The sequence below is a fragment of the Pipistrellus hanaki genome (genome assembly GCF_964339955.1).
Source record: "Pipistrellus hanaki genome assembly, chromosome: 1".
Classification (NCBI taxonomy): Eukaryota; Metazoa; Chordata; class Mammalia; order Chiroptera; family Vespertilionidae; genus Pipistrellus; species Pipistrellus hanaki.
The window spans coordinates 5,530,454-5,557,457 of record NC_140503.1 but is presented as its reverse complement, the minus strand read 5'-3'; the positions used below and the strand labels follow the sequence as shown (position 1 = coordinate 5,557,457).

General features: G+C 63.1%; 1 protein-coding gene across 3 annotated transcripts in view; it reads left to right on the top strand.

The window, feature by feature from the left end:
• CCDC85C (coiled-coil domain containing 85C) overlaps positions 1 to 26,966 on the top strand; it is a 66,712-nt gene extending 39,746 nt beyond the window's left edge. Inside the window, exons 2-6 of one of the 3 annotated variants that reach the window (XM_084888889.1) lie at positions 7,871 to 7,944; positions 15,620 to 15,724; positions 22,462 to 22,557; positions 23,219 to 23,317; positions 24,077 to 26,966. In XM_084888889.1, coding sequence (XP_084745015.1) covers positions 7,871 to 7,944; positions 15,620 to 15,724; positions 22,462 to 22,557; positions 23,219 to 23,317; positions 24,077 to 24,166 — 464 coding nt within the window. In that variant the 3' untranslated portion in view covers positions 24,167 to 26,966. Of the gene's footprint in view, positions 1 to 7,870; positions 7,945 to 15,616; positions 15,725 to 22,461; positions 22,558 to 23,218; positions 23,318 to 24,076 lie in introns of all 3 variants that reach the window. The other 2 variants (XM_084888888.1, XM_084888890.1) reach the window with 2 other exon arrangements.
• Positions 26,967 to 27,004: the final 38 nt, after the last annotated feature.

Genomic DNA, 27,004 nt, shown 5'->3' with positions numbered 1-27,004 from the left:
TGCCCTGGCCGGGAATCAAACCGGGACCTCCTGTTCACAGGTCGCCGCTCACCCACGGGGCCACGCGGGCCGGGCTGCGTGTGCTTTAGCGCCCGGGAGGGCGGCTACCGTGTGTGGACGCCAGGCCCCTCCCCCAGGGACAGAGACCCGAGGAGGCAGGCGCTGCCATGCTGTGGGGCCGGGGTCCCGGCCTCTGTCAGCAACGCCCGTTCCGGGTGACATCGGGGCTGGTGGGGGAGGGGACACCCATATCATTGTCACCTGCAGCGCGGGTTCATTTCCGGGCGGGAGCATCGGAGGCCGGGAGCGGAGTCCTGGTTCCCAGCGAGGACACGGTTTCCGTGTGGCGCGGCCGGCTTCCCCCGGGCAGGCTGGGGAGGGATGGAGGCTTCGGCTCTGACCCCGGGCTCGTCCTGTACGAGGAGGTGGCACCCGGCTTCCTCTCTCCTGGCTGCTCCCTCAGATGTCAGCGTGGACGGGGCGCCTCCTGGCTTTGCCTGGACTGACCGGCCAGGCGCCCCACAGCCCTGGGTGAGCAGGGCGCGCACAGGGGTCCCTGGAGGGGCTGAGCACCCAGAGGGCCGGTGGCAGCGGGGGGCCGGCCTTGCGCCTTCTTCTCGGAGGCCGAGCGGCCGGCGTGGGGAGAGATCCGTTTCCATTCATTCACGCCCTGATCGGTTTTTCTCTGCTGCCATTCATATTATTTCCTGCGGGGGCTCCGGATGGAGAGGGTGGGGCCCCGCGCTGAGGGCTGGTCCGTTTCCTTCGTCCGTGGCGGTGGGGGTTCCCGTGGTCTGGACTCTGGACCAGGAGGCGGGCTGTGGACGGAGCGGGCCGCGGGCCCACGGACGTCAGCGAGGCCCCGGCTGCGTTTCCACGGGGCGACTTCGGCCTCGCTGAGACGCACAGGGGCCGGTAACACCGAGGCTGCGCTCCTGGCTCGGCGTGCGGGCTGCCCGTGGCGATGGGGGTCGGGGCTCTGCTCGGTGGACGGGAAAGAAGGCTCCCGCTCTGTGCCCTGCCAGGGCGTGAGAGCTCTTCCCCATGACCGGGGAACGGAAGTCCGTGCTCAGTGTGCAGGCGGCTGCCTCGGCCCCTGCAGACCCCCGCGGGCAGCCCCGGTGGGCAGGCCGGGCGGGAGGAGGGCGCGGCGGGGCCGGCGAGCCCGGACCTCCCCGCCTGCCCGGCGCAGGGCAGCCGCCGCCGCGGGGCGGTGTCCTCACAGGAACCTGATGCTCCCCGATAGGCCGCCCTCGGCCCGCTCGCCCTCATCCATAAGTAACGCCCGTCTCACATTCGGCCCGCACCTCCTGCAGCTGCGGTGTGTGCCAGGAGGCGGGTGCCCGCGGTCGGGTGTTCCTGAGCCTGCCTGGCACGGGGCCGCCTCCGTGCCTTTGCCCAGGCTGTGCCCGCGGACTCGCCTTTCGACCCCGACTTGCTTGCCTGCCTGTCCTGCTTTGCTCTTCAGCGCTCGGCTCAGGTGCCGCCGCCTCCAGGCAGGAGCCCCTGATTTCTCCCCATCAGCACATCCTTGTTCTCCGCTCCCCTCGCCCTTAGGCCGGCCTCTCTCCTCCGCTCTTTGCTCCTCAGCCCATGAGGTGGCTCCTCCTGCTCTCTCATGAGGTCGAGGGACCCTCCCAGAAGGGCCCGTGTCCCCGGACAGGCATGTGTCGCGCTGGTCCTGCCGGTGCCGGCTCTGCGCTCTCTCTGAGCACCCTATTGCTCTGCTGACCCGGCCGCGTCCCCAGGAGGATCAGGGGGAAGCAGAGGGAGCACGTCTGCATGGAGGTCGGAGGGCAGCTCCCCGTGTCCTCCTCACACCTGCGCCCAGACCCTGCAGCCTCTGCTTGCTTTCCCCTAGCGACGGGGAGCTCACCCCCTCGGGCGGCCTGGACTCTCGTGACCTTGACTACTCTCTAGTCCTGGGTTCTGCTCTGCAGGAATTCAGTCAGTGGTGACCGTTAGGACTGCCCAGGGTCCTAAGTGTTGGTGGGCTGTGGGCTACACCACCAAGACCTTGAAAAGAGACAGGGCCACTGGCAGACCCTGGGGAGTGGTGTCCCGGGGAGACCGGGACACGTTTGGGTGTCACAGGCGAGGGCAGCAGCCCTGAGCGGGAGGAAGGAGTGCGGCCGGGAGGCAGGCCGCCTGGTTGCCTGCCATGGACCCTCCTAGTGAAGTGGAGGGAGAGGCCCTCGGACTTTTTCTGAGGGCCCACTGTGTGCTGAGCAGTGAGCCAGGTGAGGAGGAGGTTACAGGGGTGATCAGATGCGGCCTCTGGCCCCCCGAATCTTACCGTTTGGATTGAAGGTGAGGCTGGGGCCACACCGCCTAGCCAGGGAGGAGAAGCCAGGCGGGGAGGGGGCTGGGGCCTGGCCCGGCAGCCCTCCAGGAGGCAGGGTCTCCAGATGGTCACACCACGCCCAGCACACGGCTCCTGGGCTGGACCCGAGCAGCACTAGTGGGGAGGGGCTCCCCGGCCTGCAGACGGGACGCCTGCCCGCCAGGCTGCACAGAGGGCCTGCGAGGAGGGCTGGTGTCTGGCCCCTGGAAGCCAGCATGGAACCCCCCCTCCCCCCGAACCCCTCTCCCCCGCTCCCCTCAGATGGAAGCTGCATCACGAAGCCTCTGGAATTAACTGGCCCAGGGCCCCAGAGGGGCTGGGAAGGTCCGAGGGCACACCGCACCAGCCCAGCCTGGAGTCCCCTCCTCCCCACAGCAGCGAAGCCGGGAAATGACGCTTCCCTCCCTCGAGGCTCCTCTCATCCCTGCGACCCGGGATTAATTTAATTACACGCTCTCGCCGAGAGGCTGGGGCTCTGCGGCGCCCGCGGGATCATGACGTGCCTGAGGCTGCTGGGGAGGATCTCCCCACCCCCACCCCCACCCCACCCCGGTGTCCAGCCCTTCCCGGTCTCCTGCCCCCACCCCGCAGGGTCCACCCGCTCTCAGTCTTCCCCATCCGGGGCGCCTGCTGTGAGTGACCAGACGAACTGCTCTGTGGCTCCAGGCCGCGGGCAGCTGAGTGTGGGGACGGGCCCGGCGTGGCGGGGGCTTATCCGGACGTGCAGGAGGCGGCCTGGAGCCTGTGGGCCCGGGGGAGGGCAGGCTTGGGGCTGGGCCTCAGGAAGGGCGCCCAGACTGGATCTGGAAGAAGTGGGCAGAGGGGGCTGGCCGAGCCCGCCGTCAGGCGCCCTCCCGGCCACCCTGCTGCCGCCCATGGATTAACAGCGTAAGTGACGTCCGTGTGCAATGTCAAAGTGCAGTCATGTAACCCCTCTCCTTTTCATAGCTCTTCAAAAGTATGCATCTATAATAATAAAAGGGCAATATGCTAATTGGACCAGACGTCCTTCCTGTCGAAGCTGGGGCCGGAGGGAAGCAGCCCGGTCCCCGGTGCCTGCTGGCTGCCGGAGGAGGGTCCGGTGCCGGAGGGACCAGCAGCCGAGGGAAGGCAGGTCTACTCATGCACGAATTTTCGTGCATCGGGCCTCTAGTGTGTGTGTGTGTGTGTATATATATATGTATTGATTTCAGATCACACTGGGGATCGAGCCCACACCCTGGGCACGTTCCCTTGACCGGGAATCAAATCGTGACCTCCTGGTTCATAGGTAGAGGCTCAGCCTCTGGGCCACTTGGGCCAGGCCATCCTCCTTCGTATAGAAGAAAGATCTCTCACTCTCCTTGAAGGAGAGGACTTGAAAATGAACAAAAATGGCACGAGCAAATGAAAAAGCCGCGTGTCCTCCCACGGAACGGTATTTCCGTGCCTCCCGGTGGCTTTGTGTCCCGCCCCCTCGTTGGCGCTGACATGTGTCTGCACATTGTCGTCCGGAGGGTGACAGGTGTGAGTCTGCTCCTCCGGTGACCCCGTGGGCACTCTTCACCGAAGAGTGAGTGCTGTAGGGTCCACGCGCCTGGAACCACCGATGACATCACATGTTTGAAGACTCTCGTGTGGTTCTCCTGGAATCCAAACGAAAACCGGCACACCCGGTGGTCTGATGTGTGCTGTGTTCTCTGTGGCAAACCCACACAGAGAGGGGCGTGGACGTGGCCTCGGGGCCGGGCCACGGGTGGCCGGTTCGGGAGGACAGCCGGCCTGCGCCAGGCCGAGGGCCCTGAGGTCTGGTGCTGGCCGTGGCCGTGGGCAGGGGGAGTTGCCATCTGTGGGAAGGGCCTGTGTCCCTCTCCTGGGCCTGGTCTGTCCCCTCCTCTCCTCACCGCCGTCCTGGGGGCTGGGTGTTGGGGCCCGTGGCTGTGGCTGAGAGCACTGCTGGCTCAGACAGGAGCAGTGGCCGGTCCCAGCGCCCGCTGCCCAGCGAGGACCCTGAGGCTTGTTGGCAGGTCTGCTGCCTCCATGCCAGTCTGTGCTCCACGCGTCTCGTGGGGAGGGGAAAAGCAGCGCTCCGGAGTGCGGGGACGGGCCCGGCGTGGCGGGGCTTATCCGGACGTGCAGGAGGCGGCCTGGAGCCTGTGGGCCCGGGGGAGGGCAGGCTTGGGGCTGGGCCTCAGGAAGGGTGCCCAGACCGGATCTGGGAGAAATGGGCAGAGGGGGCTGGCCGAGCCCGCCGTCAGGCGCCCTCCCGGCCACCCTGCTGCCGCCCATGGATTAACAGCGTAAGTGACGTCAGTGGCTGGCTGTGCAACATGAAGGTGCAATCATTAAACCGCCCCCCCCACCCACCCATGGGAATGGCAGGAAGAGGCAGGACCCCATGGCCCCGGGACCGGGGGTGGCAGCGTGCCTGTCCGGAAGGTTCCGGCTGTGCAGGGATGTGTGTGCCCCTTAGTGCCGGACAGGTCGGTGCTCCCTCTCCTGGGCTCAGCGCTGTGCCCGGCGGGCCCAGGCCCTGGGCCCTGAGCCCTGGGCCCTGGCCTCGGGGTGGCCCTGGGCGCTGAGGAGTGGGGCTATGCCCTGGGCCTCCCTGCTCACCCTCCCGCCCGGGGGGGTTGGGGGGGGCAGTGTGCTCCTCATGGCCTCCTCACCCGGAAGGCGGGGACGGTGCCTGCTGGACCCTCGCCGGATGCAGGGGCCGCCATGTGTCATGGTGTGTGGTGGCTCCTCCTGTCCCCCACCGACCCCACCCAGGGAGCCCCCCGGGCCTCCTTGTCTTGGCCTGCATGGGTGGGGGAGCTGGGGTGCCTCTGGAGTGTGTCCCGTTCGTTGTTTCCCAGTGGGTGTTCCGGGGAACCCTCCTGTTAGCAGCGTGCGAGCACACACAGGGCTGTACCCCGGTTCCGTCCTTGTGCCCAGCACACCCTGGACACGGAGGCCTTCCCATCAGGCCTGTTTGCCGGGCCGGAAGGTGGGAAGGGACATGGGAGCTGCTCGTCAGTTTTGGGGTGACGGATGAATAAACAGGCTGTGGCCAGCACCAGGCGTGAGCTGTAGTGACCTCAGGGCCTCTTGCCAGCTGCAGCCAGGCCTACCGCCCGGGCAGGTGGTCTGCCCCATGCTGGCCGCGTACACGGGGTCCCTGTGGAGAGGACTTGGGGGCCACAGCCTGAGTCTGACACCCCCCCGCACTGCCCTGCCCTGTGCTCCGGACAAGCCACATGACCGCTCTGAACCCGGACTCCTCGGCGGTCAGAGGGAGCGCCCCAGAGCGGGGTGAGGTGAGGCTAGAGTGGGGAGCCCCAACCCCCCCAGGCTGTGGTCACCAACGTCACCCCTGGAGCTGAGTGTGGGCCGGCCTGGCTGGGAGCCACTCCTCCCAGCTCCACAGGCTCCGAATTCCTGAGGGGTGACTGGGCGGTGGAGCGGGAGGTGTCGGCTCCTTCGCTCCGCCCAGGGCTGGCCCGATGCTCCACAAACGCAGATGCTCCGGGTCTGGCCCAGGCTGCGGGCGGGCTCCGGAGGCCCCTCCCTGGGCTTAGGAGCACAGAAGCAGGCGGAGGGCAAATGCACCTCTGCAGGAAGCCACCTCATCTCTGGGGAGGCCTGTGAGGGCCGGGAGCTCTGGGGCCGGGCCACGCCCCCTGCAGAAGGTCACGGTGTTCTGGCAGGGGCTGCAGCTGTCCAGTCCTGCAGGGCACCCGTCGGGGACAGTCATGCCATCCGTGAGGTTGCCGGGGGGCTGTGCCAGCCATGAGCTGAGAGTGGACGGGTGCCTCCTTGTTCCCACGGGTGTGGGGTGAGGGGTGTGAGGTGCAGCGTGCCCCCCGGCAGCACCCCAGCCCCTCTGGCCCGCCCCCAGGAGTGTGAGAGGCCCAGGGGGTCTGTCCCCTGGGTCCCGCGTCCCCCAGGCGGTGGTGGTGGTGGTGGGGGGTTATGGTGCTGGCGTGGGCCGCAGGTCTGGCGTGACCTGGGAGACTCTGCATCCTCTTGGGGAGCAGTGACCGGCCTGGGGGGGCCTGGGTCCAGGCTGGCGTTTGGGCCGTGCAGGCTCTGGCGAGTGCTCATGTGGACAAGAGGCACACGGCACACAGACTGACCCCTCCCAGGGCTACTGCCCCGCGGGGAGGTGCCCCACGATGTCTGGCTCAGCCGGACTCCCCTTCTTTCCCCTCTGCATCCGCACCTGCACCCACACCTGCTGAGATGGTTGGGGACCCTGGCCGCCCTGCCCCAGCCCTCTGCCTTGGCCTCCATCCCAGCGCTCCCTGCTCGCGGGCTGGCCTGGTGACTCTGTCATCACCTCCTCCTCTGGCCGGCGGCTGAGGCAGGGCCAGGGTCCTGGTGGGGGGACGGGGGGGTGTAGAACACAGTGTGTGGGGGGGACACACGGGACAGAGTGCGGGGGAGGTGGAATTCTGCCTGTTTTCCTGATACGATTGCCAAGGGGCTGTGTGGTGAGGGAGGGTGGATTCGCTCCTTGCTGCATTCGGAACCGGGGGTGGGGGGTGTGGGGGGGAGTGTCTGGCTGGCCTGGCGCTGGTCAGAGTCCTGCCAGGACGGCGGAGGCCCTGTGTGCCCGCCCCACACACCGTTTGCAGAATTCTTATTTTTTTCTTCATTTTTTAATTAAGGTATTATATGTGTACATATCTTACCAATCTCCCCCCCCCCACTCCCATACATGCCCTCCCTCCCCAGAGTTTTGCGTCCATTGGTTATGCTTATGTGCATGCATGCAAGTTCTTTGGTTGATCTGTTATCGCCCCCAGATCTCCCTACCCTTCCCGCTGTTTGATGCTTTACTGTCTCTATATCTATCTTTTGGTTCTTCAGTTTATAATGTTCTTTATTATTCATAAATGAGTGAGATCAGGTGGTGTTTTTATTGCATTGACTGGCTTATTTCACTCAGCATGATGTTCTCCAATTCCATCCAGGTTGCTGCAAATGATAAGAATTCCTTCTTTTTTGTGGCAGCATAGTATTCCATTGTGTAGATGTACCATAGTTTCCTGATCCAGTCATCTGCTTACGGGCACCTAGGCTGTTTCTAAATTCTAGCTATTGTAGATTGTGCTGCTATGAACATAGAGTTGCATATATCCTTTCTGATTGGTGTTTCTAGTTTCTTGGGATATATTCCTAGGAGTGGGATTACTGGGTCAAATGGGAGTTCCATTTTCAGTTTTTTGAGGAAACTCCACACTGTTCTCCACAGTGGTTGCACCAGTCTGCATTCCCACCAGCAGTGCACGAGGGTTCCTTTTTCTCCGCAACCTCGCCAGCACTTGTCGTTTGTTGATTTGTTGATGATAGCAATTCTGACAGGTGTGAGCATTTGCAGAGCTCTGAGCATCAGGCCCAGGGTGGCAAATGCGGCGTTGGCATGTTCTGGAGCCTCAGTTTCCCCACCTGCACCAGGCGAGGGAACCCCTCCCCTCCTTTCTGCGGAGGGAGAGGGAGGGGAAGGCAGGGCTCCCGCCGGAGACGGAACCGGATGCTCACGTGCTCCCTTGTCTGTTGCAGATCCCTCGGCCACCTACGTCCGACAGCTGGAGACCAAGGTGAAGCTGCTGGAGGGTGACAAGCTCCTCGCACAGGTAGGCCGGCTCCCAGGCCGCCCCTGGCCCAGCTTACGGGCTCCACCCACCGGCCTGCCCCTCCCACCGGCCTGCCACTCCTGGCCCAAGCGGCCTCGGCTGCCGGCGCCTAACCTGTGCTCCAAGCCTCTGGGTCCTTCCGTCTGTCCCCGCGTGGACTCCGAGCTCCCGGGGGCTGCCCAGGGCCTGTCCCGGAGACGGGGTGACACACGATGGCTGAGGAAGTGGGCTGCTTGGCCCCCTGGGTGGGTGAGGGTGAAGGAAAGCCCCAGAGGCCCCACGTGGAAACCTCCATGCCCCACCACCTGCTGGACTGTCAGCTGTTCAGGGTCTGGGCTGAGGGTCTGCGTGGTCACACGTGTGTCTCCAATGCTCAGCACAGCTGGACGGAGCCACTGCCGCCCACCCCCCGAGTCCTAGGCCCAGAGGCCAGGCTGGTTTTCGCCCAGAACAGGGAAGGTCTGGTTAACCAGGGAGAGCTGCTTTGTCTGGTAGTGAGTGCACCGTCTCTGGAGGTAACCCAGTCCTCTCAGAGCGGGGGTCACCCCTTCCCCTGCTGGGCCTGGCCGCTGCCCCGGACAGGTGAGGTCACGTCTTATTCCCAGCGCTGGGCTGGTGGATTAGAGACTCAGCGGCGAGGATGGAGCAGTGAGAGGCAGGGCAGGGCAGGGTGGCTGGCCGGGGTGGGGCTGCCCGCCAGCGGGACGGGCCTTTCCTGCTGAGCCGGGGTAGATGGAGGCTGTGGTCAGCCCTGGCTGGGGTGCCAGGGGCCAGCTGGCTAGCCTCTCTGTCCTTTGTATCCATCTCTGGCTGAATGTCACCCCGCCCTCAGGGAGCTCAGGCTCCCCGTTTCCCGGCCTGACCACCTTCTTGCCCCCCTCAGTAGGACTCCCGTGTGTGAGGGTGCTCTGGGAGGACAGCGGAGGTGGGAGAGCCGTGCACAGGACCTGGCCCTCGGAGAGAATACTGGCCTTGTCCCAAAGGGGGCCAGGGCAGGTGCGATTTATTCAGCCCTCATCTTCCCGGCAAGACATGGCTGCCCACTCGGGGTGGCCTCCTGCCAACGGCCTTCCCACCCGCCCCCGAGTGGCTTGGCCCTCGTTCTGAGCTTCTGGCCCGTGGGCTGCCCACCGCTGCCCGTAGTTTCCGGGACCCTCCTGGGGAAGCCTGGCCCCAGCCCTGCCGGACTGTCAGCTGTTCGGGGCTGGGCTGCAGGGTTCGTCACAGGTGTGTCTCCGATGCTCAGCACAGCTGGACGGAGCCACTGCCCCCCTCCTCCCTCTCTTCCCCCCAGAGTCCTAGGCCAAGAGGCCATGCCTGCTGGTTTTTGCCCAGAATAGGGAGGGTCTGCTTAACCAGGGAGAGCTGCTTTCTAAGGGAGTGAGCGCCTCGTCTCTGGAGGTAATCAAGTGACGGGTGGATGACTACGTTTGGGAACCTTGACGCGATTGCTGCTGCGGATGGGTCCTGGCCTCGGCCTCATGAGCGCTGGCCTGTGAGATTTTTACGATTCCAGCACCCACGGCCTGTCGCTGAGGTCGGGTGGCACGGAACCTGCAGCTCTGCAAAGCGAGGGACCCGCCGGTCGGCGGAGCCGGGAGAGCAGTGGCATTCTGGGGTCTGCCTTAGCGGGGCGTGGCGTTGGCGTTGGGGTGGGAGGGCAGAGAGCCTGCGTGGAGTCCCCCTTCCCACTGCCCCGCCCCCTCCCCCCACGGCCCCCGTTTAACTCGGAAGCAGCTTTAATTAAAACACGTGGCCGAGGGCTCGCTGGCAGGATGAGGGTATTGCCGTCCGTGTTTTCCTTCTCCCGTCAGCTTTAAAATTTCATCAACACAGCTGCTTCCTCCGCGGTGATTCATCGCCGGCCCCGGACGCGCCATTATTTTTCCTGCGGAGTCTCTGCGGCCGCCAGGCTGGGGCGCGGGGCTGTGATGGATGCCGGGCCTGTGCTCCCTCTTCCCCCGGTCCCTCCCCTGCTGGGCTGATAAATGGAGCCTGTGCGCGCCCAGAGCCCGCTTTCACAGCGCAGGAACTCGCTCGCAGAGCTGTCACCCCGGGCAAGCCGGCGGCCACGTGGGGGCGGGCAGGCAGCCTGCGGGGCCCGGGACCGAGCAGCCCACAGCCTGCCTGCCTGCCCCCTTGCTTACCCCCGGGGGGCCCCGTCCTGCCGGGCCACGCAGGGCGGGAAACTGAGGCCGGGGTGGAGCAGATTTCCTGGCATGGGTGAGGGATGGTATTAGTGTGCTGGGGCTGCTGTAACAAAAGAGACACACCCCGGGAAGCTTAAACCAGTGAAATGTGATGTCTCACGGTCCTGGGGGCTGGAAGTTCAAGACCAAGGCCGGGATGATTCCTTCCGAGGGCGGGGAGGGAAGGATGTGTCCCAGGCCTGGCTCATTAGCTTGTAGATGGCTGCCTTCTCTCCGTGTCTACAATGTCTCCTGTGTGTGTGTGCGCGCGCGCGCACGCCCGTGTGTGTATGTGTGCGTGTATGTGTGCGTGTGCGTGTGTGCGTGCGTGCATGTGTGTGTGTGTGTGTGCGTGTGTGTGTGAGTCCCGCTTCCTCCGTCATACTGGAGTAGGGCCCACCCTGAGGCCCTCACTTTTCCTCGGTCACCCTGTGGAGACCCATCTCCAAGTGGGTGCATTCTGAAGCCCTGGTTAGGCATCCACAGGTGAATTGATGGGGGAGGGCAGGAGGAGGGACTGTGCTGCTGGTGGCCCGGCGGGCACGAAAGCGGCTCTGGTCCTGGAGGAGCCCCCGAGCCAGCGCCCACCCGCCCTGCGGCCTGGGCTCAGCTCTGCATGTGCCGGTGCCTCGGTCCCCGCACCGGTAAGACGGATAACGGTGAGGCCGCGGCATTGCCTGCCGCACGGACTGAAACCCCCCCTGCACGTGGGGGTCCCTGGGGCCGTGGCTCACCTTCTTCCCCTCGGCCCTGCTCCTGGTCCCGGGCCCTGGGCTGCTTCAGCATCTGGGGACTGTGCCACCGGGCGGTGCCCTGGACCTCCTCTCCCCGAGGATCCGCTCCTCTGCCCTTGGCCTGAGTTTTGGACCATCCAGGCTGGTCCGCCCCCTCCAAGCCCATCGCTGACGCCTTGGTTCTGTCCCCGATTCCCCGAGCAGGACCGGCCCTTCTGAGAGGGGTCCCCGCTCAGGCCCCCGGAGACGCCGGCCTGTGGCCTGTCTGCAGCGGCGGCTCTGCCAGCCGGGTCTCCCGTGACACTTTGCTCTGCCAACAGGCTCCGGGCCACTCCTGCTCCGCCTGGCTGGTGTTTGGGGCTGGCCATCGCGTCCTCACCCGTTTGTTATGGGCGACGTGGTCTCATTAAATGCGTTAGAGCCTCAGAACTGGTCCGGCCTCCTCCTCAGCCAGGGAGGAACCCGCTCCCAGCTTCTGAGCAGATGGCCAGTCTGGCGACAGGGGCGGGAGGAGCGGTCACTGCACCCGTCTCCTTGCCCGAGGCTTAGCCGGCGTCCCCTGCGGCCCACGTGCGGTGAGAGTCCGAGCAGCGAGAGGCCACGCCCAGGACTCTGAGCCAGAGTCCGGTTCAAATCCCCAAAGCGCCGCTTCCCAGCCGGCCGGCCTTGGGCCAGGGGCGTACCCTCCCGGTGCCTGGGTGTTCCCGTCAGCAGAATGGAGACAGCGGAGGTGCCTGCCCCCGGGTTAAAGGGCAAGCCGTGGAGAACACCGAGGTGGTGGGCCACCTGGCAGCTGAGTGCACTTCCTTTTTAAAAGTCCTCACCTGCTTTTTCCATTGCTTTTCAGAGCAGAAGGGAAGAGAGAAAGGGGGGGGGGGGAGAGAAGAGAGACAGAGAGAGAGAGGAGTATCAGTATGAGGAGACACATTGACTGGTTGCCTCCCACATGCACCCTGACAAGGGTTGGGGAGGGGGAAGGGAGGACAGGGAGTGAACCCACACCTGGGGTGCGTGCCCTTGAGCAGGAATGGAGTCTGTGACCCTCTGGTGCGCAGGCCGGTGCTCTAACCACTGAGCACACTGGCCAGGCCCGAGTGTCCCTCTTGACCCCAGTTTACATGCGGGCAGACACTCTGCGAGTTGGTGGGTTGCTCAGATCCCACCCACGGGGGACCTGTGAGGGGACAGTCATGTGACGGAGGAGACCTCGTCCGCATGCTCCCGTCCGTCACAGGCCTGGGTCCCTGGCAGCGCACCCTGAGGGTGAGACTCGGGCTTCGGGCCGGAGATTGCGGGGGTGGGGGGAGGGAGGGGGTTGGGGGTGGGGGGAGGGGAGCAGAGAGCGGCACCAGCTGTGGGGGTGATGCCCGCGAACTTGAACCGCACGTGGAGCCCCCTGCTGACCTGGGCACCCCCTGCCCCCGCTTCCCCCGCCCCGCCAGGCTCTTAATGGCCTGCAAACGAGGCCTCTTAGAATTACAGAGAAAATTAATCTGGTTCGTAGGGGCCCTCCGCTCCTGTGAGGGGCCTGGAGAGCCGCGGCCAGCCGGGCATGCATCCCAGCCGCCCAGCCGAGCCTCTCTGTGCCAGCTGGGGCCTGGGGGTGTCTGCTGGCCCGGGCACCCCGCCCCGGCCCCTCTGACGGGTGCTTTTCTCCCAAAGGGCAGCTGCGGGGGGTCTGGTGGGAGCCTTGGGGAGGCTGCCAGTGTGGCAGACACTGCTGGTCTTGGTTACATCGGGGGTTTTAAGTCCATGGGCCGCCCTAGCCAGTTAGCTCAGTGGATAGCGCATTGGCCCTCGATGAAGGGCCCCGGGTCCGATTCCCGTCAAGGCCACATACCTCGGTGGCAGGTTCCCCAGTCTCGGTCGGCGTGTGTGCTGGAGGCCACCAGTTAATGTGTGGGCCTGTTGGTCCCCTCGGTCCCTTCCTGGGGACTGCTCCATGCAGGCCCTTCTCACCCACTTTCACTGGACCCCCCCTGCTGGTGAGGCTGCAGCGCCCCACTCTGCTGTGGGTACCCCGAACTGCAGGGTGGGAGGAGGGGCTGGCCACGGCCCCGTGAGTTAGTGGCTCCCAGCTGACCCGGGTGCCCGAGCAGGGTCTCCAGGCCCAGGGCTGGGCTCCCCGCTGCGCCCCTGCCAGCCAGGGGGGCATCCCCGGAGCCCAGGCCTGGGCCGCCCCTCCCTGCGCCAGGAGGGCAGTGAGCCCAGGGGCCAGGCCAGCGTCACCTGGGACGGTGGCTCTGAGGGGCACCGCCGCGGCCACTGCACACAGACCAGCCCGGGGTCCTGGGTCACCTTTGGGCAGGCAGCAGAGGTGAGAGTAGCCGCCCCTGAGGGAACCCCGAAAGGGGGCCTGCCCACCAGAACCCCCTGTGGCGGGAGCCCCCCACAGCCTGTTGGGACAGTGCTCGCAGGTGTGGGGCCCGAGGGCCCCGGGTGGGTTCCTGTAGCTTTGCCGGCAGGAGCCCCGGGGGGAGGGGGGCCTGGGGCAGAGCCGTGGCCCCGCTAAGCCCAGGTGGCGTGGCGGTGACCGCCCTGGACAGAGCCCCGTGCCCTTGAGGGTGGACACGGAGGCCCCGCGGCCTCCTGAGCCGCCCTCCGGGCCCAGGGGGACGGGCAGGGGAGCCGTTGCTGTGTTTGCAGTCCTGGGTGGCTTCCTTCCCTTTTAAGGATTCAGGACATCCCGCTCCGCTCCTGCTGTGGTGTCAGATCCCTTTCCATGCCAGGGGGGCTGCTGGCCAGCAGGCGTCCTCCCCGGAGAGCACCGTGCCCCTGCCCCTGCCCCTGCCCCCTCCCCTCCCTTCCCCGCCCCACCCCCACCCCCACCCCCGAGGCGCAGGCCCAGTGATGAAAACCTGGGGGGTTCTCTCTTCCCGGGCACAGACAGGCAAACACCAGGATTTTAATTTCGATTCAAGTGCAATTACGGTTCTTCATTCTGATGTGTCGTTAGTCACGCTGCCCCTGGCGAGAGATTGCGTGTTTTCCCACCAGCTCCGAGGCTGCTAATAAAGTTGTGCAGGACGTGCAAATATTTACCGGGGCACCGAGGCGGCGGGAATGGCATGCCGCTAATTAAAAACCTCCCCGCCCGCCCGGTGCACACACCCCTCCTGGGGAGGGAGGAGGCGCAGGCCGGGGTTTGGAGTAACAACACGTGGCTGCTTCAGAGCCTGCCTGGTCCCGGGCCAGGGAAGCTGGGGGCGGGGAGGCAGCCGGAGCAGAGCCCGGGCCGCGTGTGCGGAAGGACAGGGCGGCTCAGTGCCTCCGCGGCGTCACCCAGGTGCCGCCCGGATCAGGGCCTGGCGGTCCCTCTGTAAGATCGAGGGCGTGCCAAGGTCTCCCTGGGGAGACCCCGCCACATTTGGGGGCCACCGTGAGAGGGCGGCGATGGGAGGGGCTCCCAGGCATGGCTGCTGCCGCCTGGCCCCGGCCCTGCCCTGGCCGGCCTCTCCCTCCCGCGTTTGTTTGGGTAACTCCACAGCCGCTGATTTATGGGACGTTCCGCAGATTATCTGCCCGGCAGGTCCCTCCGCCTTCGCCTTCGGAGGGGGAGAGGGCGCCTGGGCCAGGAATGCCACGTGGCTTCTGCTCGGCGGGCCCACGGGGCCTGCGCCGATTGGGCACGACCCCGGGTTCTCCTTCTCCGGTCCCGGGTCCCAGCCCCCAGCCCTGCCAGGAGGGGTGGGGAGGGGTTGCTTTGCCCTGAAAGAAACGATGTAAGGCCAGATATGTGTGTATGTGTTCATTCATTCATTCACTCACTCACTCATTCACTCACGCATTCGCCCCTCCCTCCTCCTGAGCTCGCCCTGGGGGTCCCTTATGAGTCCAGCTGGCACTGCCTCGTGTGGGTGCAGAGGGCGGAGGCCCAGGCCTGCGTGTGGGAGCTCCTGGTGATGGTGGAGGCTCCCGGGCCAGTGCCCTGAGGGGGGCGCTGTGGGGGCGCCCTGAGGCGAGCACCGGCACCTGTGGGAGGCAGGAGGACTTGCTGTGGATTTGGGCCTCGGGCTGGAGAGGGGGTGCTTGGAGGTATGGGGAGCCCAAAGGTGGGATGCTGGAGCCGAGGAACAAAGATCCAAGGGCGGGAGAGCTGCACCCCATTCACTCACCCCCTTACCTGTTTACTCCGCTGCTCAGGCGCTTCACGGAGCACCATGAGGCGCTTGCCTGGATGGGACGTACAGGGCCGCTGCACAGTGTGTGTGTGTGTGTGTGTGTGTGTGTGTGTATATGTGTGTTTGTGTGTGTATGTGTGTCCCAGGTGTGTGTGTGTGAGTGTGTATGTGTGTGTGTGTCCCAGGTGTGTGTGTTTGTGTGTGTGTGTGTGTCCCAGGTGTGTGTGTGTGTGTGTGTGTGTGTCCCAGGTGTGTGTGTGTGTGTATGTGTGTGTGTCCCAGGTGTGTGTGTGTGTGTGTGTATGTGTGTGTGTGTCCCAGGTGTGTGTGTGTGTGTGTGTGTGTGTGTCCCAGGTGTGTGTGTGTGTGTGTGTGCACGTGCATGTGTGTGTGTCCCAGGTGTGTGTGTTTGTGTGTGTGTGTTTGTGTGTGTGTGTATGTGTGTGTGTGTTTGTGTGTGTATGTGTGTCCCAGGTGTGTGTGTGTGTGTGTGTGTGTGTGTGTGAGAAGGGGCCCAGAGCAGACCCCAGCCCGGAGGGAGGAGCCCCTCCTAGGGCCGGGCCAGTCCTGGTGGGCACCGACCTCAGCCCCCCCGGCTCCTCCCCCTGACCTCTCCCTCTCCCCGCAGCAGGCGGGCTCCGGGGAGTTCCGGACGCTGCGGAAAGGCTTCTCGCCGTACCACTCGGAGTCCCAGCTCGCCAGCCTGCCCCCCTCCTACCAGGACGCCCTGCAGAACGTAAGTGCCCTCCCCCAGTAGCCCCCCATCCCCCGTAGACCCGGCACCTCCGGAGTCCTTGGTCCACCCGCCGGGGAGCGGGAGGCTCGGGCCGGCTGGTGGCTTGCCAGGGCCCGTGGACAGTGGCCGAGCGGGGTCAGGGGAGGCAGCGGGTCAGGCTCGGCCTCCCTCACGCCCCTCCTCCTTTCTAGCCAGGGGCCTGGGCTCCTGACCCTCCGGGCTGTGTATGGGCTGTGTCCAGAGGCCACGAGAGCGGCTGCCCGGGCCTAGCCATGGTCCCACTGTGCACCTCGGTGGCCTGTGTCCCGCCTGGGACACACACACACACACACACACACACACACACACACGGCAGGGGGAGGATTCGGCTGGCCCTCGGGGTGGGCTGGCTGGGTGTCTGTGTCGGGTCCCTGCCCTGGCTCTGTACCAGGGTGGGTGGGTGAGGATTATGGACCTCATTTATCCTCCGGGCTCCCGGGTTCTCCTGGGCTCTGACAGCCCCGATGGGGAAGGGGTGTGGGGAAGGGGGGCCGCTCTCTGGGACATGGATGGCTGTCCTGGGGTGGATGCGTCTGTCAGACTGTGACATCCTGTGTGCACATGCACAGCCCTCCAGGCGCAGAGAGCCCGTGAGTGATGGCCGGGAACGGGGAGGAGGGGAAGTGGGGGGCTGTGGGGTGGGGGCCTCCTTCTGGGTGATGGGAACTTCCTTTTGTGGGGACTGCACACATCGTGGGTGTGCCAAACGCCAGGAGGCACTGGCCCCCCCGCCCCCCCCCGCACCCACCCCGAGCTCCGAGGATGATCGTAGCAAGAAGGACCAGCGTTGGCGGAGTGTCTGCTGCGTGCGGGGGACTCACCACGCACACCAGCCTCAGCCAGGCCTGACGCCGCTCTGCAGGGAGGGCAGGTGGGCCTGGACTCGGACCCTGGGTCCTGGCGCTGCCTCTGCAGGGCTGCCCTGGCCTCGAGGCGGGCACAGGTGCAGCTGCTGCCGGGCGTCTGTCTCCCGAGGCCTCGCACCTGGCGGGAATGTAGCTGCTGACGCTGCGCGGAGAGCAAGGCCACCGGCAGCAGGTGCTCCCGATGTTTATCCTGGAGCCTGTGGCTGCACCAGGTCCAGTCCTTCCTCAGCAAGGGCCCCGAAAAGCCAGTGACGCCACCTGGCTGGCTCCTCCACTCCACCGCCCCCCCCCGTCCATTCCGATGGCTCCGGTGATGGAATGCTGTGTGCCCGAGCCTCTAAGCGACCTGCGGACTGTAACGTGCTGTGCACCTGGGCTGGGCCCCGGGTGTGAGCAGAGCGAGCCGGGGGATCGCCACGCTGCTGGGCTGGTGGGACTGCCATTCCTACCCCCTCTCCCGCCCCTGCGCACCCGTGTCAGAGACCCCGCGGCGGCTCAGGGCCTCCTGCTCCTCAGAAAGGGTCACTGGCCCAGGTGGCCAGGGCGCAGGGCACAGGGCTTCTGCTTCGGACTGAAGAGGGGGGACTCAGCTGGATGGACCCCAGACTCAGACCCCACGGAAGGAGCTGTCCCCCAAGGGGGAGGTTTGCATTCATCAACCTTCTGGGAGGAGGATCAAGGCTTTTGACAGCCCCTCGGGGAGCTGGTCTCCCCACTTTTTTTGTTTTGTTTTTTTGTTAGTGGACTATTTTTAAGCTTACAATTCAGTGTTGTTTTTTTTAAAAATAATATTTGCAGATTTGTGTAATATATAATTACACAAGTTATATATTTTTTTATATAATAAAATATATTTTATTGATTTTTTACAGAGAGAAAGAGTGAGGGATAGAGAGTTAGAAACATATCGATAGATGAGAAAGAAACATCGATCAGCTGCCTCCTGCACACCCCCTACTGGGGATGTGCCCGCAACCAAGGTACATGCCCTTGACCGGAATCGAACCTGGGACCTTTCAGTCCGCAGGCCGACGCTCTGCCCACTGAGCCGCACGGTTCTGGCGGATCTGTGGAATAATTTTAATCATTACCAGGGAGCATTTCCATGTTCTCCTCCCCCCAATACTATACTCCTTAGCAAACCCTCCTCCTCGCCCCCTCCTCCACCCGCTGGAAACCACCCATGGACTGGCTGCGCCCTCAGGTTTGCCTGTTCTGCGCACTTCCTGTGAGTCAGACGTAAACTGCTGTGGGTCCTGGGTGACTTCAGCGCCATGTTCCTGAGGTCCCGCCACGCTGCAGGGTGTGTCAGCCCCTGGGCCCTTCCGTGGCTGAGTGACAGTCCCTTGTGTGGGTGTACACGTTTCTATTCATTGACCGGTTGCTGCGTAATTGGGCTGTCTCCACTTCCTGCCTGTTGTGGATGGGGCTGCTGGGAGCCTTCTGGACAGCATGTGGGCACACGGGTTTCCAGTTCTCTCCGGTAGACACTAGCCTCCTGTCTTCTGGCCCCAGCTCTAGAGTCCCACAGACCCGGGGTGGAGGCCCAGCCCTCTATGTGCCAGCTGCTTGGCCTTGACGAGTCGTCCAGCCTCACTCTCCTCATCTGTGCAATGGGCATGTAAAACGCTAGTGTGTCTGCCCAGAGGGCTGTCGTGAGAACTCAGAGGGCCGAGGAGGCGGGTGTGCCCTGAGCTCTCCTCTCTATGGTCCTCTCCTGCCGGGGCAGCTGTGCCCGGGAAATGCCCCGGAGGGAACAGCCCGGATGGCATGTTATTTGCCCATGTTGTGTGTCCAGTGGTGGCTTCATTTACAGGATTCCCACACTCGGGCAGCCAGCCTGGGATGCCGGCCAGGAAAGGGCTGCATGGCACAGCCTTCCCTGGCCACTCCTGGCACCCCTCCTGCCTCTGCTCTGGGAATCAGCCTCCTTACCCAGCAGGTAGTTCAGGGAGTCCCAGGCACAGACAGGACAGGAGGCCAGAAGGCCAGGTGCCTGACTGTACGTGTGTGGCTGTCGCCCCCTCCTGGCCGGTGCGGGGAGTGCAGCCTTCTGCCACAGGTCGCTCACCTGTGTGGCCTGCCTTCCACCTGCCCCCCCACCCCCCACTCCCCTAGAGCTTCCAGATCGTTTTGGCTCCCCCATATGACAGGCCTGGCCTGGGGGCAGAGGCCAGGCAGCCTGGACGGTCCTTAGGGAGACAGCTGCACCCCAGGGCGCTATTCCAACTCTGGTACACAGGTCGCCTTGTTCAGCCGAGGACGCTGAGGCAGTGAGTGGGTCTCTGCCTCAAGTCTCAGCCGGCAGAGCCTCACCCAGGCCCAGCCTCCCCAGACCCCACGGCCCTGGTTCCCTGCCTCCCCGGAGCCAGCAGTAGGTGGGGAGAGTGTCAGGGAATTGGCTGCCTAGGCCAGTGGTTGGCAAACTCATTAGTCCACATCAACAGCACAACGATTGAAATTTCTTTTGAGAGCCACATTTAAAAAAAAAATAAATCTTTATTGTTCAGATTATTACAAATGTGTTCCTCTCCCCCCCCCAATTACCCCCCTCCACCAGGTTCCCACCCCACCCTCTGCCCTTTCCGCACTCCCGATTGTCCTCATCCATAGGTGCACAGTTTTTGTTCAGTATCTTCCCGCACCCCCACTCCCCTTTTCCCCGAGAATCGTCAGTCCACTCCCCTTCCATACCTCTGATTCTATTATATTCACCAGTTAATATTGTTCATCAGATTTTTTAATTCCCTTGGTTTTTAGTTTCACTTGTTGATAGTTACGTATTTGTTGTTCATAGTTTTTATCTTTATTTTCTTCCTCTTCCTAAAGAACCCCCTTCAGCAATTCATATAATTCTGGTTTGGCAGTGATGAACTCTTTTAGCTTTTTTTTATTTGTGAAGCTCTTTATCTGGCCTTCGATTCTGAGTGATAGCTTTGCTGGGTAGAGTATTTTTGGCTATAGGTTCTTGCTATTCATCATCTTGAATATTTCTTGCCATTCCCATCTGGCCTGCATGGTTTCTGTTGAGAAATCAGCTGATAATCGTATGGGTGCTCCTTTATAGGTAACTACCTGCTTTGCTCTTGCTGCTTTTAATATTCTCTCTTTGTCTTTTGCTCTTGGCATTTTAATTATGATGTGCCTTGGTGTGGTCCTCTTTGGATTCCTTTTGTTTGGGGTTCTGCGGGCTTCTTGGACTTGTAAGTCTATTTCTTTCCCCAGGTGGGGAAAGTTTTCTGTCACTATTTCTTTCAGTATGTTTTTGGTATCTTGCTCTCTCTCTTCTTCTGGGATCCCCATAATTCTGATGTTGGTTCGCTTGAAATTGTCCCAGAGGTTTCTTACACTATCTTCAACTTTCTGGATTCTCTTATCTTCTTGCTTCTGTGGAGGAGTGTCCTCTGGCTCTTTGTGTTCTAAATCTTTGTCTTGATTCTTGAGATCTTCCAGTCTGTTTTTAGGACTCTGTAATATTTTTTATTTCAGACAATGTATTCTTCATTTCTAGTTGATCCCTTATTATTTCTAGTTGCTCCCTTTTCATATCCTCATAGGTCTCATTTATTTTATTGGCCTTTTAAAGGATATTCTTGAATAGCTTTATAACTGTAGTTTTGAACTCAATGTCCAATCTTTTCTTTTCCTCCATCTCCTTCCTTTGTGTCCTGCCTCTTGTCTGCATTTTAGTTGTTTCCCTGATTTGATGGAATAGTTTTGTGTGCTAGGTGTTCTGGTAGAGCCCAGTAGCACAGCCTTCCCAGTTACCTGAGGTGGACAGTCTTGGTGTAGCCCTTTGTGGGCTGTGTGTGCAGTCTTGTTGTTAAGCCTTGTTTATTGTTGGTTGATCTCCAAGCCAATTGGCTGTGAGGATCAGCAGTGTCTCAGCTAGGAGGGCTTCTGTACTCTGCTTGGATAGGGCAGGGTCTTGGGGTGGCGCAGACAATCTTTGGTTCCCTGTCAGTCTCGTCTTAGAAAAGTCCTGTTTGTGGTGAGTTTCGGAAGATTGGTTGCAGGCTCGCACACCTTTTTGGTAAAGGCGCAGACAAGCTTTGGATTCCGGCCAGTCCCTCCTTGGAGAAAGCCAGCCTCTGGGAGAGCTTCTGTGCTCAGCTTGGATGGGGTGGAGTCTCAGGTTGGTGCAGACAAGCTTTGTTTTCCCTTCGGCTCCTCCCCAAGTCCTGCAGTAATGGCCTCTGGCTTCACACACCTCCGAGAGATCTCTGCCCCCTGCCTGACAGTCTGGCCTCTCCCTGACTGGGGCTGTCGGAGCAATAGGATGATTCTGTTTTCCTCTCGAACAAGAAAGCCAGCCGCGCATTAGCTGTCCGCCCTCTCCGCAGCCCGGAGTAAGCCAGCAGCAATCTCTATCCGGCTCTCCTTCTCCGCGCCCGGGAGTAAGCCAGCGCCTTTTCGCGCGCACAGTTCTCCGTACCTTCACAGTTCCTAAGGTTCAGTGTGCCTTCTCTCTCCTTCCCAGATGGCAGAGTCTCCTCTCAGCTAGCCGTCCAGTGCTTCAGGGCAATGCCTCCCTGTTTTCCAGTTCTAAATTCAAATTTGTTGTGGTAGGCTGCATTCGGGTGTCTACCCTATGCCGTCATCTTGGTTTCTCCTCGAGAGCCACATTTTTTAAACTTAAACTATATAGGCAGGTACAGTGTTATTAACTTAATTAGGGTACTCCTAAGCTGGCCTTTGCTAAAAACTCAAGGGGCCAAAGAGCCGCATGTGGCTCTTGAGCCGCAGTTTGCCCATCACGGGCCTAGGCCATGAGGGTGTCTGCACAGCATGACCCTCAGCTGCTCACCTAGTCGTCCCTGCTCCCATGCTCCCGTGCTGGCGGGCAGTCCCATGCTCTCTGTTCCCTCAGGCCCCTCTCGGCGTTTCTGAACACCTGGTTGCTCCTGGCCCCAGGACTCCCCTTGAGGCCTCCTTGTCTGTGAGCTGCTTCCGTGGGCCCTGAACACAGGGTCCTTCTTGCAGTCGGAGGCAGAAACCCTGCCCACTGCTCCTTGGGGAGACATGCTGGCTCGGCCGCAGGTGGGCAGGTGCTGGGAGGCTGGACCCTCCTCCGGCTCATCCCCGGCTGGCACCCCCAGGCTGATACGGGACTGGGTGCCGAATTGCCAGTGTTTACCGAATCAGGTGGCGAAGTGGCCAGATGGTCTGGAGGCGGGGCTCAGGGCTGGAGACTTGTAACCCAGGGCCTGGGGGTGGACTCATGGTGAGTCACCCACGGGCTGCTGGGGGGAGCAGGCGGGGGCTTTGGGATCAGGATGCCTGGGGCTGGCGAGGTGACCTCGGTGAGGCTCTGCCCTCTCTGAGGGGCACTTGCTTTCTTTTTTTTCTTTTTTCTTTTTAAAATATATTTTGTTGATTTTTACAGAGAGGAAGAGAGAGGGATAGAGAGTTAGAAACATCAATAGGAGAGAATCATCGATCAGCTGCCTCTTGCGCATCCCCCACTGGGGATGTGACCACAACCAAGGTACATGCCCTTGACCGGAATCGAACCTGGGACCTTTCAGTCCGCAGGCTGATGCTCTAGCCACTGAGCCAAACTTTCGGCAGGCACTCGCTTTCCTTGCACAATGGATAACAGACCTTCCGTGGGTGCTGTATGGGGGGCCCGTGGGGCGTGGTAGGGGGCTGCTCCTCTGCCCTGGCCTGGTCCTCACCTTGCCGCCTCTCCCCATCGCCTCCCCCCATTTCTTCCTGCCTAGCCCCTCGCCCCACAGCATCAGGGACCCCGCTCCAAGCTGGTCACCCCTGCGGCCGCCACCTGGGCCTGGCTGTTCAGGGGGAGCTAAGCCTCATGCTTCCCTCCCACAGGGCCCGGCCTGCCCGGTCCTCGAGCTGTCCTCGCCCCCCTCCGCCGGCTACAGCCCCGCGGGACAGAAGCCCGAGGCGGTCGTGCATGCGATGAAGGTGAGGGCCAGGCCCTGCCCCCCTCCCCCAGGCCCCAACCCCTCAGGGGCCCGGTCCCTGGTGTGATGTGGATGGGGGACCTCTTTGGGGGCGTCTGGGCAGCAGGGGAGGACCTGTGTGGGGACCGGATGGCTGTGACGGCCTGGAACATGGTGGGGGAGGGACTCCAAGATGCCGGGCGCCGATAGCGAGTGTCACCTCTCTGCCATCCCTGCATCCGGGGAAACTGAGGCTGGGGTGGGGGAGGGCGGGCACTCCCTCAAGGCTGGAGTAATGGCAGGACGGGCTGGGTGGGAGCAAAGCCCAGGCCTCAGGTGTAGGGCCTCCCTGCTCAGGGCCCCCTCCTGCACCCCTCATCTACCCCCCCTCCCCTCCGCGTGCACATGCACATATGTGTGCACAACCCATGTGCATAAGTCAAGGTGACCTCGGTCCTCCTGCTCATTAATCACAAGCCGGGCCCTGGTCAGAGCGAGTCCACCTGTTCGAGGGCAGCCCTGCCCCCAGGTGACCGCCCTCTCCTCAGCTCTGGCCCCAGTGACAGGGTGCAGCTTTTCTTGGTAGTGGGCACAGAGTCCCTGGGGGAGGGGGAGGACACAGTGAGGAGGCACGGCCTGCCCCTCGGGTCTCCACACCCCTGACCTGGCCCCGTTCCCCGCAGGTCCTGGAGGTGCACGAGAACCTGGACCGGCAGCTCCAGGACAGCTGCGAGGAGGACCTGAGTGAGAAGGAGAAGGCCATTGTCCGCGAGATGTGCAACGTGAGGCGCTGCCCGGGCCAGGGTCCGGCGGGAGGGCTGCCTGGGGGGTCTGGCCGGACACTGGGAGTTGCACCCTCCCCAGGGGAAGGGGTGGTGACCTCGAGGGCTGGCTGGAGGCACAGGGGCGCTGGCCTGACCTCATCCACACCCCCACCCCGAGAATGAATGGGGTCCCTGATCTCAGGGTCCGTCCACCCCGGGAATGTGCCCCCGGTCCCTAGGACTGGTCCTGTTTACCCCTCATGTCCCGCCCCTCCGCCCTGGGCCCAGGTGTCTGGCTCCTGGCCTCCCAGCGGGGTGGTGGCCCTGGGGACTGCTGGTCATGCAGTGGGTGCTTAACCTGGGGTGCAGGTAGCACCCCCAGTCTGTGGGCCTGCAGGGCTGGGGCTGCCCCAGACCCACCTCACCAACATGGGTCCTCTCCAGACCCTTGAAGGAGCCAGAGGGGAGGGTGGTTTGCAGGGGCTGAACTGGGGTCTCCCGTGGGGTAGGGTGTTCTGAACCTCCTCCTATGCTGCCTTCTGGGTCCATGGGCCCCGCTGGACAGCTGCAAGGCCGAGCCCACACCCCGTGGTGACCTGCTCAGGAAGGCAGGCGTGGCTGTGAGGATGGACGTGCAAAGACCTGGCCTGAGTGTGCTTCCGAGCTTTCTGTGGCCTCAGTTTCCCCTCCTGGCCCACAGCTCTGGGATGGGCGCACAGGCCGGCGGGCGGGCTGGGGGGGCCGAGCCCTCATGTCTCGCCTCTCCTCTCCGCACAGGTGGTCTGGAGGAAGCTGGGAGACGCCGCCAGCACCAAGCCCTCCATCCGGCAGCACCTGTCTGGGAACCAGTTCAAGGGGCCTTTGTAGGCCTCTCCTCCGCGGACGTGGACGGTCCCTGCCCGGGAGCCCCAGGGGCGTGGCAGGCCTTCCGGCCGAGCCCCTGAATTCTTCTTCTGTGACGAATTGTACATAGGACGCTGCCTGCTGTGGCCCGGCAGCCGCAGGTGCGGCCCCTGCCAGCCGGGCCTCCACCTCCCACATCTCACACCAGCACCCGGGGAGGCGAGCCAGCCGCCGCTGTCCCCGCCCCACGGCAGCCTGGACGGCCCGCCCCCGCTCCGGGCCAGGCTTCAGGCTCGCTGTGCGAGGACGGAAGGCTGCTCCGAGCCACCCGGCCCAGGGCCCATGCCAGGCTGCGCCCAGCACCTCACGAAGCCCTCCATCCGCCGGCTGCCACCGCACCGGACAAAGGCCACTGGCCGCCGGACCCGGTGCAGAGGCGCCACTTCCCGTCCACCCGCTGTGACTTGAACGCTGGCTCCCCGAGCACCAAGTCCCGAGAGCCGCGGGCAGGGGAGCACCTCAGGCCCTCCTCTGGCCTGTGCCTGCCGCCTCCTGCCAGCTGCCGCTTCTTTTTAGAATCCACCCTCCCCTCTCCCCCGTGTCACCCTGCCCCGTGCCAGGTGGGCCCTGTATTTTGGGGACCCTTCTGCCCGTGCAGCTCCGCCTCCATGGTTCACTTGGGGCCAGGAACGCAGGAAGGCCGAGTGCAGTCCCCGGCGGAGCCCGCGCGTCCCTCCCCCCGGATGGGTAGCGCCGGTCACAGCTGGGCCTCCGGGCCACTGTGGAGTCCCCCCGGAACCCGGCCCCATCCTCAGTCACTGTGGACAGAGCCGCGCGGCTGCAGTGACAGGAGTTCTGTCCCCCTGGGAGGAGCCTGTCCTGGCCCCAGCTTTCCTTTCCTGTGGGACCTTCAGCACGTCCCTCAGCCTCTTAGGCCCGTGGTGCAAAGTGAGGTCTGGGGTCCTCGTAGCCGGGCTGGTGGTAGAGGCCATCACTGTAGTCAGCTGTGCTCGCAGCATTGAGCCGATGGTGGCCTGCTGGGGAGGCCGCGGGGGCGGGGCTGGGGGCGGGGCTGAGTTCTGCTGCCTCCTCCGGGGGACAGTCCCTCTCCCCTCTGAGCCCAGTGCCCTCCGAGGGAGCGTGGGAGCAGGAGGGCCTCCTCGCAGGGGCCCAGGGGTCCAGTGAGACCATCAGTGTAAATGACCATGTGTCGGCCGTAAAATGCAGTGTGTATATTTCACATTCATGTGTGAGGAAAATGAGGCTCAGAGGGGGTAGGCGATCAGTGGCCTGACCGGTGAGGCCTAAGAACTAGGCAGGCCACTGTCAGTGCGGGTGGAAGGCCCTGTCACTCGCCCCACCAGCTCATCCGTCCTCGGCCTCCCAGGTCCTGAGGGCTGCCCGCGGCCTGGCCCCAGGCCATCTTTGCATCAGGCAGCCTCGTCCAGGCCCATGTGAGGGACGGGAACCAGGACCGGGCAGTTCCTGCCGTCACCGGCCATTGGCGCCCTTGGGTTGTGCGCTCGGGAGAGGCTCTCGGTCCTCCTCGTGCCCAGGGGTGGAAGTGGGTGCTGCCCTGGGCATTACCGGGAGCCGTGGGCTTTCGAAGGACCTTCCATCAGGTTGGGTGGGAGCTCCCTGTCACGTGGTGGTGGGTGACTCCTGCACAAGGGGCAGCCAGCTGGGGTCAGAGGCCCCCGCTCTGGTCATGGAGTCCAAAGAACCACGAGCAGCCGAGAGGGAAGGGGCCATCTGGGTGGGAGCCATGTCCGGGAGCCTGTTTGCCATGTTCGGTCAGGTCGGCTTTGCCTCGACTGAAAATAAGCAATAAGGAAGGCCGCCTGGTACCTGGCCCGGGGACAGCTTCACCGGGCCTTCCCCCTGGAGGGAGGCGGCCTGTCCCGAGGCTGCGGAGGTGTCCGGGGAGCAGGCGGAGTGGTCCTGCCGGAGACCTTCCTGCCCGCCCCTGACCCAGCCCTGCGAGGGATGGCGCTGTGCCTGTGACGCCATCTCCCAACGTAATCCGCTGAGAAACGCCAGCGGCAGAGCAGCGCTGCCTGACCCACTGGGTCATGTGCAGTTGCAGGGGGCTCACAAGCTGGTGGTGGTGGTGGGGGGTTTTCCCAGCTCTGCCACTAACGGGTGTGTAGGTGACACTGGGTGACCCTCTGCCCCTGGAGCCTCAGCTGAGCTCACGGTGGGTGGGGTGCACTGGCCTCGGTGTCCTTTCACAAAGGCCCCTTTCCAAATCCTCTGCTTCTAGATCCCGCAGCCACGGGGACCCACTGTGACGGAGACCACCCTCAGCCTCCCCTGGTGGCCAGGCCCATCCTAGGATCACAGTCTGCTGGGCACACTCCAGGGTGGTGCGTTTTTATCCAGACGTGATTAGCTACACATCAGTGTTTGAAGAGAAAAAGTGACCTTTTTTTTTTTTTCTTTCTTGAAAACTTGAGAAAAAACAAAATACTACTGATTTTTTTTTTTTTTTTAAAGAAACAGTGCATGGCTGCGGAGCGGTAGAGGTGTATATTTTCATAACGTGGGAGGCTGGGCTGCTCTCGGGACCCGGCGGAACGTCTGGTTCCCGCCCCCGGGCCGCAGCCATGCTCTGTCTTCTGTAGGATGTGACCTCCTGAGAATGGCCAGCCCTGCCCGGCCGGTCCATTTCTACCTTCTATTGAACCACTTTGATTTGGGGAGAGAAGAACTAGAACTTTTTGATAGTGTGGTAAAACATTGAACTATTTTAGTAAAAGGTAACAGAGAAGATTGTGACAGTGTATACTTTGCGCTAGATAAATAAAGGCTCTTTGCAAGCCTCCATGGCGGTGTGCAGTGTCTGTCTTGGTGACGGGCGGT